At 37.3% G+C, this 14015-nt stretch overlaps 1 protein-coding gene across 1 annotated transcript in view; it reads left to right on the forward strand.

The window, feature by feature from the left end:
• The window catches only part of SNX2 (sorting nexin 2), a 67301-nt gene that overhangs the window by 14301 nt on the left and 38985 nt on the right, over window positions 1–14015 (forward strand). Inside the window, exon 2 of the mRNA XM_058539288.1 lies at window positions 12988–13102. Within this exon, the coding sequence (XP_058395271.1) occupies window positions 12988–13102 (115 nt within the window). The remainder of the gene's footprint in view (window positions 1–12987; window positions 13103–14015) is intronic.

Consider the following 14015-nt stretch of genomic DNA (forward strand, 5'->3'; position numbering starts at 1 on the left):
TTTCCCTCTCAGGACCGCTTTTGCTGCGTCCCATATGGTTTGATATGGCATGTTATCATTTTCGTTTGTTTCCAGATAGTTTTTGATTTCTCCTTTAATTTCATCAATGATCCATTGGTTGTTCAGTAGCATGTTGTTTAATCTCCACATTTTTGTCACTTTCCCAGTTTTTTTTTCCTGGTTCATTTCCAGTTTCATAGCCTTATGGTCTGAAAAGATGCTTGTTATGATTTCAATCCTCTTAAATTTATTGAGGCTTGCTTTGTTTCCCAACATATGGTCTATCCTAGAGAATGTTCCATGCGCGCTTGAGAAGAATGTGTAGTCAGCTGTTTTTGGGTGGAGTGCTCTGTATATGTCTACTAGGTCCATCTCGTCCAGTTTTTCATTTAAGTCTAATATTTCTTTATTAACTTTTTGTCTGGATGATCTATCCATTGCTGTAAGTGGGGTGTTAAGATCCCCTACTATTATTGTGTTGTTGTTGATTTCTCCTTTTAGGTTTGTTAATAGTTGTTTTATGTACATTGGTGCTCCTATGTTGGGTGCATATATATTTATAAGTGATATGTCTTCTTGATGGAGTGTCCCTTTTATCATTATATATTTCCCTTCTTTGTCTTTCTTAACCTGTTTTATCTTGAAGTCTACTTTGTCTGATATGAGTATGGCAACACCTGCTTTCTTTTGTTTGCCATTAGCTTGGAGTATTGTCTTCCATCCTTTCACTCTGAGCCTGTGCTTGTCTTTAGTGCTAAGATGTGTTTCCTGAAGGCAGCATATTGTTGGGTCTTGCTTTTTAATCCATCCTGCCACTCTGTATCTTTTGATTGGAGAGTTCAATCCATTTACATTTAGGGTAATTATTGAAATATGAGGGTTGAATGTTGCTGTTTTGTCACTTATTTTCTGGTTCTTTTGCATTTCCTTTGTTTCTTGTCCCATTTGTTTTGGACTGCCAATTCAGTTTGGTTGTTCTGTCTTATGATTCTTCTAGTTTTCTCTTTGTTTATCATATGTGGTTTTAATTTGATTATTTGTTTAGTGGTTACCTTGAGGTTTGGGCGAAAAATCTTCTGTATGAGATAGTCCATTATCTGATAGCCTCCTATTTCCTTATACTAAGTCAATTCAGTCACTTTCCTCTTCCCCTTCTAAGTTGCTCTTGTTATACCTTATTCTATCTTGTGTTGTGGCTGTGTGTTTACAGTGATGAGGTTAAATTTATTTTTGGTGAATTTCTTCCTTTGATCTTTGAGTTTAGTATTTAAGTGGTTGCTAACCTATTCCGGTAAAGATCTACTATTTCTCTGATTTTGTCTACCTACTTTTCTCCTTACTCCAAGCTTTGTGTTCCCTTTCTCTTCTTGTTTTCAGGCCTGAGGGCCTTCTTGAGTATTTCTTGTAGTGGCGGTCTCGTGGCCATGAACTCCCTTAGCTTTTGTTTATCTGGGAGAGTTACTATTTCTCCATCATATTTGAAGGATATTTTTGCTGGATAGAGTATTCTTGGCTGAAAGTTTTTGTCTTTTAGTATTTTGAATATATCATTCCAGTCTCTTCTAGCCTGAAAAGTTTCTGTTGAGAAATCCACTGAGAGCCTGATGGGAGTTCCTTTGTACGTTATTTTTTGTTTTTGTCTAGCTGCCCTTAATATTGTTTCTTTGTCGTTGACCCTGGCTAGCCTAACCACTAGGTGTCGTGGTGAAGGCCTTTGTCTGTTAATATATATAGGCGTCCTGTTGGCTTCGCTTACTGGTATTTCCTGCTCCTTCCCCAGATTTGGGAAATTTTCAGCTATTATTTCCTTGAATAGGCTCTCTGTTCCTCTTTCCCTCTCCTCTCCCTCGGGAATACCTATAATTCTTATGTTACATTTTCTAATAGAGTCCGATATTTCTCGGAGTCTTTCTTCATTTCTTTTTAGTCTTAGTTCTCTCTCTTCTTCCATCTGGAGTATATCTGTATTCCTATCCTCTAAAGTACTAATTCTTTCCTCCATATTGTCAGCTCTGTTCTTTAAAGATTCCAGATTCTCCTTTATCTCCTCCATTGTGTTCTTCATCTCCATCAGCCCTGATAGGTTTTTCTTTATGATTTCAATCTCTTTTGTGAAGAAACTCCTAATCTCATTTAATTGTTTGTCTGTGTTGTCTCGTATTTCGTTGAGTGTTTTTATGATAGCTATTTTGAAATCTCTGTCATTTAGTTTATGGATTTCTGTGTCTTCGGGGTTGATTTCTGGTTGCTTGTCATTTTGTTTCTGGTCTGGTGATTTCATATATTTTTGCATTGTGGTTCCTGTGTTGGTTTTGATTTTCCTCATCCTGGAAGTCTCTGGTTGCACTTTCCACCTGCCGCCACTGTGTGGTGGTGAAGGGCTGTGTAGTCTAAGCCCCCTGCGCTCTGCCCCAGTTTTTCTGCTGCGATCCGCAGTTTTGTTTTGTTTTGTTTTGTTTCTTTTCCCCACTGCGATCCACGGGTCCAGTCCAATTTATTCTGGTCTGCCTCGGACCGCTAGATCTGGTCGAGCTGCAGACTCCGGGTTGTGGGGAGGGGGGAGCTCTCTCTTTTGCCCTCTGGGTCCCTGACGTGGGAGGCTTCTCGTTTGCCCCTCTTTATCCGCTCTCTGGGTTGCTCAGATGTTGATGGTAGCCCTGTGGCTCCTCTGAGCCCTCTGTGCGGGAGTTTCCCACTGGCTGAGAGCGCCCGAAGAGCTACAGTTTCCCGCCGAGGGCCGCCCCTCCCCCCTCTCTGGGAGCCGCGCGGACCGGATCGCTGATCTGATGGGGAGGGAGCGGAGTTCTCCTTACCTCTCCCCACTTCCTCCGGGGGCCCAGCACGTTCCGCTCTCAGATGTGCGGCAGCGTGGATCCCTCCGCTCCAGCTTTTGACTGTCTGGGATTCCGTTGTTTGTCTGTGGCTGTTACTTTTGTTGTATTTTGTGGGGGAAGAATTCACGGGAAAGCTCACTCCGCCATGATGCTGACGTCACTCCGTGTGTTGTTATTTTTATATCCAATTTAGCCACCTCTGTCTTCTAATTGGTGTGTTTAGACTATTTACATTTAATGTAATTATTGGTATGGTTGGATTAGATCTACCATTTTATTTGTTTACTGTTTTTCTTTTTAAGTGGTTGCTCTGAGGTTTACAGCATATATACCTAACCATGTAAAGTCCAATTAGAGTTAATATTGTACTTCTACAAATAAAATGCAGAGCCTTAAGACCATACAGGTCCATTTACCTCCCTTCCATTATGTTATGGTTTTCATATGTATTACATCTCCATACACTGAAAACCTTACCAGGCATTGTTATGATTTTTACTTTTGTAGTCATAAACATTTTAAATAACTTAAGAGAAGAAAAATGGTCTATTGTATTTCCCCAGTTAGTTACCATTTCTGTGGCTCTTTCTTGCTGAAGGTCCAAGTTTTTGTTACTTTCTCATATCATATATCTTCAGGCTAAAGAAGCACTTTTCTTTTAGAGCTGGCCTAGTGATGGCAGATTCCTATAGTTTTTTTTCATCCCAAGATATCTTTATTTCAGCTTTGTTCCAGAAGGATATTTTTACTGGATATAAAATTCTGTGTTGACAGTTCTTTTCTTTCCAAACTTCAAAGATTTTGTGCCATTGTCCTCTGGTCTCTTATTTGTGATGAAAAATGTGCAGTCCTTCCAGTTGTTTCCCTAAATGTAATTTTATTTTTCTTTGGCTGCTTCAAGTTTTTTGTTTTTTAATATTTGATATTCAGCCATTTTTTATGATGTAGCTGGGTCTTGTTTTCTCTGAAGTTGTCCTGTTTGGAGTTTGCTTTTTCCCGAATCTGTAAATTTATGTCTTTTGCCAAATTTGAGAAGTTTTTAGCCATCATTTCTTGAAATATTTTTCTGCACTGCTCTCTTTCTAGGACTCCAGTGACATAAATGTTAGACTTTATATATTGTCTACAGATCCCTGAGGTTCTACTCATTTATTTTTTCAATCTTTTTTCTTTTCTGTTATTCAGATTGGATATTTTTTAGTGACTTAACTTCAGATTCACAGACTTTTTCTTTCTAGAACTGTGAAGGGTCTGAAATTTTATCCTTCTTGTAGGCTAACAAATTGGCTTGGTTTTTGGTTACTGGAAGAAGACATGATAAAAGACTTTATGACTCGAAGCATAGCAAGTAGCATGAGTATTGTGTTTGTGACTATTTCCCTTGCCCCTCTCTTGCCAGGGTGATGAGGTAGAGGGGCCCAGGCTGATGTTGCACCTGCCTTTGGTTTGTGTCACAGCTGAGGAACCTGGGCTTAAGGAACCCAAATCATTTATAATAGTCAATAAGTCTGTCTGTTTTTTGCTCCACAGGAGACAATATCTTTATTATACTGGACGGTAAACAAACCTGGTCTTTGCTTGGGAAGGAGACTTATCTCTTTCTTCCAAGGCTGTTTCCCAGAAATATAGACTTCTCTCAGAGTTTTAGCGGACTGCACTGTCACATGCTTTTGGTCAGCTTGGGCCACCCTTGCAGAAAAGCAGTTAAAGAAGGGAGAGAAAATATTAATGAGGATTACTCTTCAGACAACTGGGTCCCCTTTTCTTGGTTCAACTGGCCAAAGAAGTAGATTTTCTCTTGGGGTGTTGGATGTTAGTGCTCTTATAACTGCGCTGTCACGTAGCTAAGCAACTAGATCTGGCCTCAGGGCAGGGCCAGGAGAGAAAAGACGGGGAAGGGAAGAAAAGGAAAAGGAATTTTCCACCCACGTTCTCTAGGTTGCAGAGACGCTGGTGTTACAGCCAGAAAGACAGTTTTTCTTGGAGTCATTGCTGCACAAATTCTTTGTGTAGGTCTGCAATTGGTACCGTTCTCGAGCAAAGCTGGGAGAGAAAAGAAGGAAAAGAATGGTAAAATTCACCCTTATAAGGGTCTTTGTTCACATTTTTAGCTCCCTCCCGTATCTGCCTGCTATTGTTTACTTTACTTTATTTATTTATTTATTTTTTAATAATTTTATTTATTTATTTATTTTTCCCCCAAAGCCCCAGGAGATAGTTGTATGTCATAGTTGCACATTCTTCTAGTTGCTGTATGTGGGACACGGCCTCAGCATGGCCAGAGAAGCAGTGCGTCTGTGCGCGCCTGGGATCCGAACCCGGGCTGCCTGCATCGGAGCGCACGCACTTAACCGCTAAGCCACGGGGCCAGCCCTGTTTACTTTTAAATCATTGTTTTTTGTATTCTATCCAGAGCTTTTAGTGTTAACAAGTAGGAGAGAGAGGCTCTAGTGGGCCTCTTTAATCTTGTTTGGAATCTAAAGCACTACTTGTTAATTGAAGAGATACTAGTGACAACCTTGGAACTTTTTATAAAAATAATCTCCAGCACACTACTAGGTGAGGATGTAAGGGGGGAAAAGAATATACATTTATTAAAAATACTTATGTCTCCTCAAATGCATATCTTGGACAACTGTAGTTCTGATCACCCAGAACCTGTGCTCCAGGCAAAGAAGCCATCAGTGTTCCCTTCCACCATCACTTCCTCGTTCAACTGCCACCCTCTCCATACTCCTTTCCTTCCAGCGGAGAACAGCTTGCACTCACTGGGAAACTGAAGGAAGCATGGAAAGTCAGGGAAAAGTGAGTCCTGACAACCTTTAATGAGTGGCTGCTCCATGGTTGTTCCCTGAGCAGTGGGGCAGGACACTCCAAGCTGCTGATGGATGGACACCCAAAGGAAGTGCATGTCTCATAGCTGCTCCACAGTGGGGTGACTGCTGCCGCCGCAGTTGCTACCGGAGTTGCCCGCTGTCCATACCATTCCCATCCTGCCCTTCACTCTTGGACTCTGAACTGTGAGACAAAAGGATCCTTTTTGTTGTATAAACATGTTAGTTTTTCTTTCTCTGATTCTAGTGTCAGAGAACTATGAATACCCAAGATATTAGCATCATATGGACATTCAATTATGATAAGAATACATTATAGATTGTAAATAGTCTATAGCTATATCTTGTATTACAGTTTTTACTTTGAACAGTCTTACCTATTTTAAAGAATTTAAGAGGGAAAAAGTAGTCTTTTAGTTATTCAGATATTTACTATTTCTATTGCTTTTCCTTCATCCAGTGTTCCCTCTTGTTTCCTTTTTCTTCAGCATAAAGAATTTCTTGTAGCATTTTTTTAGAATAGACATGTTGATGAATTCTCTTATTTGTACTTCATCTGAAAACTCTTTATTTCACCTTCATTCCTGAAGGATGTTTTTGCTGTTTATTGGTATCTGGGTTGATAGTTCTTTCTTTCAGCACTTTGAAAGTGTTCTTCCACAGTTTTCTAGCCTTTGTGATTTTTGATGAGAAATCTACAGTCATTTGAATTGGTGTCCCGTGTAAAAATATGTTTTTTCTTTAGCTACTTTCACTTTTTTTCTATATCTCACTTTCAGCAGTTTGATGATGGTGTGTGTAGGCGTATTGTTCTTTGATTTTATCCTCATGGGGGTTTGCTAAGATTCTTGAATCTATAAATTTATGTCCTTCACCAAATTCAGGAATTTTCAGCCATTATTTCCATAAATATTTCTGCAATAATCTTTTCTCTCTCCTTCTGGGACTCCAATGACATGAATGTTAGACTTTTTGATATTGTCCCTACAGGTCTCTGAGGCTTTGTTCTTTTCAACTTTTTTTCATTGTTACTCAGATACTTTCTATGGATTTATTTTCAACTTCACTGATACTTTTTTCTGTCATCTTCATTCTGTTATTGAACCCATTCTGTGAACTTTTTATTTCAGATAACTTTTTTCCCATTCTGAAATTTTTATTTGGTTATTTTTTTGGTAACTTCTTTTTCTTTGCTGAGAACGTCTATCTTTTTATTCATTTCAAATGTATTTGCCTTTACCTCATGGAGCACAGTGAGAAAAGTTTTTTAAAGATTTTTTTGACTAATACTTCCAACATCTGGGTTATCTTGGGGTAGGCATCTGTTGATTGTCTTTTCCCTTGAGATTTGGTCACAAATTCATTTATGTAAGCATTAAATTATAGCAACGAATTGAGATTTACTATTTTTAAAATTGTATTTAATTTTTAAAAATTTTGCTGTTTTGTTTCTCTCAAGATTCGTTCATTTCTTTTTCCCTCAAAGTTAATATCTAGCAAGTTGAGAAATGCACAAGGAAATCAAGTGAGGTGACTCTGGCTTTAGAAATTATAAAATAATAAAATAGCTAAAAAGAATATATTAGCAGTTATCTGATGCACTTCTCATTACATAGGTGAAAAATTGGTACCCAAGGAAATTCATTATGTAAGCGTAGACAAGTTAGTGTGTAGGCAGAACTAGAATCAGGAGTTACTAGTTCCTAGGAAATTTTGAAATTTTAAAGGCAGAGACCTTTGTTGAAAATGAAGTTGAGTGTACAAGTTATATGTAGGACTTTAGTACCAGTATCTTATTCAATACAAGTATATGTTAGTTTATCGGAGGGTAAAGAAAAGGAGCAGAAAACGACGTTTATTTTTAATGAATATTTTTCAGAAAACTGGATTGTGTGTAGGTACCTAATTTTCTCTTACACTGTCAGTAAATGCCACTCTGCTACATTTTTTAAAAATAGACATTTTTTAGAGTTAAGTCCGTAGCAAAATTGAGTGGAAGGTACAGAGATTTCCCATATATTGCCCCTACACATGCGTTATCCCTCGTTATCAATGTCTTCCACCAGACTGGTACATTTGTTACAGTTGGTGAAACTACATTGACGTGTCATAATCACCCAAAGTCCATAGTTTACATTAGGATTCACTCTTGGTGTTGTATGTTTTATGGGTTTGGACAAATGTATAATGACATGTTTCTACCATTATAGTATCGTACAGAGTAATTTCACTGTCCTAATAATCCTCTGTGCTCTGCCTATTCATCCCTCCCTCACCCATAACCCACTGATCTTTTTACTGTCTTCATAGTTTTGCCCTTTCCAGAATGTCATATAGTTGGAATCATACAACATGGAGCCTTTTCAGACTGGCTTCTTTCACTTAGTAATGTGCATTTAAGTTTTCTCCTGTTTCTTTTCATGGCTAGATAGCTCATTTCCTTTTAGTGCTGAATAATATTCCATTGTCTGGATGTACCACAGTTTATTTACACTTTCATCTACTGAAGGATATCTTGGTTGTTTCCAGGTTTTGATAATTATAAATAAAGCTACTGTAAACATTGTATGCAGGTTTTCGTGTGAACATAAGTTTTCAGCTCCTCTGGATAAATACTAAAGAGGACAATTGCTGGACCATCTGTAAGAGTATATTTAGTTTTATTAGAAACTGCCAAATTGTCTTCCAAAGTGGCTGTACCATTTTGCATTCCCACCAGCAATGAATGAGAGTTCCTATTGCTCCACATCCTTGCCAGCATTTGGTGTCAGTTTCCAGATTTTGGTCATTCCAATAGGTGTATAGAGTGTGTCTCATGATGAGGTATAGTGTATTTTGTTGTTGTTTTAATTTGCATTTCCCTGATGATGTGATGTGGGGCATCTTTTCATATGCTGATTTGCCATGTGTATGTCTTTGGTGAGGTGTCTGTTAAGGTCTTTGGCTCATTTTTTAATTGGGTTGTTCATTTTCTTACTGTTGAGTTTTTTTTTGTTTGTTTTTTCACCCAAAGCCCCAGTAGATAGTTGCATGTCATAGATGCACATCCTTCTAGTTGCTATATGTGGGACGCGGCCTCAGCATGGCTGGAGGAGTGGTGCGTCGGTGCGCGCCTGGGATCCGAACCCGGGCCGCCAGCAGCGGAGCACGTGCACTTAACCGCTAAGCCACAGGGCCAGCCCCTCTTACTGTTGAGTTTTAAGAGTTCTTTGTATATTTTGGATAACAGTCTTTTATCAGATGTGTCTTTTGCAAATATTTTTCTCCCAGTCTATGGCTTGTTTTTCTGTTCTCCTGGCAGATCTTTCGCAGAGCAGTTGTTTTTAAACTTTAATGAAGTCTGTCATATCAATTCTCTCCTTCATGGATTGTGCCTTTGCTTTCTAAAAACTCATTGCCAAACCCAAGGTCATCTAGATTTTCTCTTATGTTATCTTCTAGGAATTTTATACTTTTGTGCTTTACATTTAGGACTGTGATCCATTTTGAGTTGATTTTTGTGAAGGATGTAAGGTCTGTGTCTAGATTCATATTTTTGCATGTGGATGTCAGTTGTCCCAGCACTGTTTGTTGAAAGACTCCATTGTATTGCCTTTGCTCCTTTGTCACAGATCAACTGGCTATATTTATGTGGGACTATTTTGGAGCTCTCTGTTCTTTTCCATTGATCTGTTTATTCTTTCACCAATACCATGGTGTTGATTATTGTAGCTTTATAGAGAATCTTAAAGTCAGGTAGCTTCAGTCCTCCAACTTTATTCTTCTCCTTCAATATTGTGTTGGCTATTCTGAGCCTTTTGCCTTTCCATATAAACTTTAGGATCATTTTATTGATATCCACAAAACAACTTGCTGGGATTTTGATTGGGATTGCGTTGAATCTGTAGATCAAATTTGGTAGAACTGACGTCTTGACAATATTGAGTCTTCTTATTCATAAACATGGAATATGCTCTTCTTTGATTTCATTCATCAGAGTTTTGTAGTTTTCCTCATATAGATCTTGTATATATTTTATTAGATTTATACCTAAGTCTTTAATTTTGGGGGGTGCTAGTGTAAATAGGATTATGTTTTTAATTTCAAATTCTATTTGTTCATTGATGGTATATAGGAAAGTGATTAACTTTTATATATTAACTTTGTGTCTTGCAACTTTGCTATAATTGCTTATTAGTTCTGGGAGTTTTTTTGTCAATTCTTTTCTAGACGATCTTGTCATCTGTGAACAAAGAGTTTTATTTCTTCCTTCTCAATCTGTATACCCTTTATTTCCTTTTCTTGTCTTACTGCATTAGCTAGGACTTCCAGTCTGATGTTGAAAAGTAGGGGCAAAAGGGGACCTCCTGGCCTTGTTCCTGATCTTAGTGGGAAAGCTTCAAGTTTCTCACCATTAAGTATGATGTTAGCTATAGGTTTTTTGTAGATAATTTTTTTTTCCAGTTGAGAAAGTTCCCCTGTATTCCTAGTTTACTGAGAGTTTTTGTCATGAATGGGTATTGGAGCCATTCTGCTACTTTTTTTTTTTTTTTTTTGTGAGGAAGATCAGCCCTGAACTAACATCCATGCGAATCCTCCTCTTTTTGCTGAGGAAGACTGGCCCTGGGCTAACATCCATGCCCATCTTCCTCCACTTTATATGGGATGCTGCCACGGCATGGCCTGACAAGCGGTGCGTCAGTGCGCACCCGGGATCCGAACCCTGGTTGCCAGCAGTGGAGCACGCATACTTAACCACTACGCCACCAGGCCGGCTCCTCTGCTACATTTTTATATAGATGTTCTTTAGACTATTTCGGATTTTTCAGTATTATTGACAGTCTGATTTACAGACTTGTGGCCACTTCTTAGCATATTCATAATCATTTTCTTAGAATTCAGTTAACAGATAGTCACTGAGAGTTTGCTGCCAGGAACTGAATAAAAAGTAGTGAACAGGAGAAGATACTCTCCTTTCCTTATCGAGTTTGTAGTCTGCAAATAGCTTATAATATAGTGTGGTAAGAGAAATTATGGTGGAAGTAGATATTCTGTGGGAACATATAGGCCAGTCACCTAACCAGATTCAGCTAGAGATAAGGTTGAGGTTGTCAAGAACATCTTCCAGGAGACGTAATATATAAGATTATTTATTTTTAAATTCCTTCAAGTGAAATAGCTAAGGTAACAAGAAGCCTCCTTTGTGAGAGTTTGGGTCTGTAAGAATGAGCTCCTGAGAGAAAGGAAAGCCTCTCTTTTAAATTTTTCCATAAGAAATTGAAACTGTTTTTGAAAGCTCTCAAGAAATGCCCGTATGCCATAGAGGATAGTTTACTTAAAAAGCTGATGAGAAAATCTTATGAATTAGGAGTGACCTCAAAAGATTATTTGTCCTACAAAAAGCTTAGTAATCATAAAAGAAAAAATTGATAATTTATCCTTACTAAAATTAAGAACTTCTATTTAGGGGGCCAGCCCCGTGGTGTAGTGGTTGAGTGCACGCGCTCCACCGCTGGCGGCCTGGGTTCAGATCCCAGGTGTGCACCGAGGCACCGGTTGTCAAGCCATGCCGTGGTGATGTCCCATATAAAGTGGAGGAATATAGGCACAGATGTTAGCCCAGGACCAGTCTTCCTCAGCAAAAAGAGGAGGGTTGGCATGGATGTTAGCTCAGGGCTGATCTTCCTCACAAAAAAAAAAAAAGAAGAACTTCTGTTTATCAAAATCTGCCATTAAGAAAGTGGAAAGGCAAGCCACAGAGTGGGAGAAAATATTTCCAATATGTATCTGACCAAGAACTTGTACCCAGAATATATAAAGAACTCCTACAATAATAGGAACTATAGAAAAATAGGCAAAATACTTGAAGAGATCCTTCACAAAAGAAGATATCCAAATGGCCGTTAAACATATGAAAAATTGCTCAGCATCATTATTCATCAGGGAAATGCAAATTCAAGCCAGAATGAGATACACACTCTACCCACCGTAATAGCTGAAATGAGGAAATGAGGAAATGCAAATTCAAGCCACAATGAGATACACCCTCTACCCACCATAATAGCTGAAATATCAAAGTGTTGACAAGGATGTGGACCAACTGAAGTTTTCATATATTGCTGGTGGGAGTGTAAATTTTGCAACTATTTTAGAAGATTATTTAGTGATATCTTCTAAAGCAGAACCTTCACCTACCTGGTGTTCCAGCTCTTCCCTTCCTAGGTACATACCACACACAAATTTGTTCACATGTTTGCTAAAAGATATGTATACTAGAAAGTTCATACAGCACTATTGGTAGTGGTAAAAAAAAAACTGATAACCACCCAAATGCCCATCAGCAGTAGAATGGATCAGTTGTGGTATCGTCACACAATGGAATATTTTACAGCAAAGAGAATGAGTGGTCTGTTATTTTTTATACACAGCAATGTAGAAGAATCTTATATACATATCATTAAGAACAAAAACCAAACACAAAAGAGTATATTCTGTATGATTCCAGTTTTATGAAGAGCAAAAACAAGAAAAATTAATCCGTGCTGGTAGAAGCCTGGGTGGGGAGAGGGTAAAGAATGGGAGGGAGCCTGAGTGGAACTTCTGGGGTTGATGATAATGTTCGCTTTGTTGATCTGGATGTTCATTACACGGGTATGTTGGGTTTGTGAAAATACCTACCTGTGCACTTTTGACATATACAGTTTCCTTTTTATGTTACGTTAAAAAAAAAAAAAAGTATTGATCTTAACTATTATAAGAAAACTATATAATAAAGCTAAAAGCGTTATAATCTAGATTTGTTGGTTATTATACTTTAAGGTTAAGAAGTACAAAAATTGTTCCTTAGCTTAGTAGATATATAAATGTTTGGGGGGTGACATATTTTTGGTTTGAAACTATAGAAATTTTAGAATTTTTGTAGTCTTAATTGAACTAGTATTAAACTTTCCTCTTATAGTAAAGCAGTACTTTGAACATCTTACACATGCAACATGTTTTCAAGATCTGATTTTTGAATGTTATATAATAATCTGTTATTATATATGACTATGTAAAGCATTAAATTTTGTTTTTGTTAATTATAACTCAACATGACAAATTAGTATCTCTAAAGGGGTGACTAGAAAAGATTTTCTTTTTTAAATCTTAAATGACTTGTTAAGAAGGGAGAAGATGAGTGAAAGTGTGTTTTTGGTTCATTTTTACCCTCAGAGGAGGAACTATAAATAGCTGTTCTTTCTTCTCGTCTTATCAAGAGAGTGTTCTATTTCTGTGTGTCTAGAGACATAATTATAACAGATAAACCTACCAATCCATTGTCTATTACTGTTTTTTAACAGTCAAGTCCATCATCTCCAGAACCAGCTGGTCTTGCAGAAGGTATTAGTACAAACTCCAATTGTCCAAAACCTGCAGAAGTTGTGCTAGATGATGACAGAGAAGATCTTTTTGCAGGTAATTGTAAATATCTTTATTTTTTTAATAGTGGCCAATTGTAGTACGTATATTTCCTGATAGAAAATATTCTCTGAAGCAAAACTGAAATTTTGTGTAAAGTATTAGGGATAACTCTTCTTGTTAACAACTTAGAAGGATAGGAAATTTCCAGTTAGTTTGCCTTGTGAAAAATATAGACTGTTGAGAGCAGCAAAAATGTGATCCTTTCTGGTTTTAAGTATTTGAAAATAAATCTCATAGTTTGATTGTTTCGATCACTACTTAGACTCAAAAACTAATGGTTGTGGCATTTGTACTTTGAGAAATAGCAGTAATTGTATTCTTTGTTACTTACAAGTTGTCACAAAGCAAAATTAAACTCTAGATTTAAAAATCACTTAATTTATAGTCTGTATATTTGAAATCTGTTTACTTTAATAAAATACTTCAGTAAACCACCTGTACCATTTTGGGTCACTTTTAGGTGAGAAAATTGTTGCTTGAGAAATTTATTTTTGATATGGGGGCAGGATTTAGTGTAGTCCGTCTCACCTTTAAAAACATTGGACTCTCTTCAAAACAGTCTGGTTTAAGATTAAAATTTAGGTACAAATTAGTATTTGGCTATTAAAAAACAAAATCTTGCTTAGAATTAATGAGATAAAAAATTAAAATAGTAAATCTTTATGTGTTTAATAGCTTAGTTTACCCCAACTGGTTTTATTGAGTTAAAATTTAATGTCTTCGGCTTTTATAGTGGTTGAATATTTAAACCATTCTGTATTTTTGTACCAATATATTTGAAGATACAGTCTTCCATCACGAAGGTCCATACAGTTTCCTGCTTGATTAGTTCCATGAACAGTTTTCACTACAGATGAATTCATATATTTATCATGTCAGAAAATTAAAAATATGATAAATAAAAATA

This window comes from Diceros bicornis, chromosome 1 (assembly GCF_020826845.1).
Source record: "Diceros bicornis minor isolate mBicDic1 chromosome 1, mDicBic1.mat.cur, whole genome shotgun sequence".
Taxonomy (NCBI): Eukaryota; Metazoa; Chordata; class Mammalia; order Perissodactyla; family Rhinocerotidae; genus Diceros; species Diceros bicornis.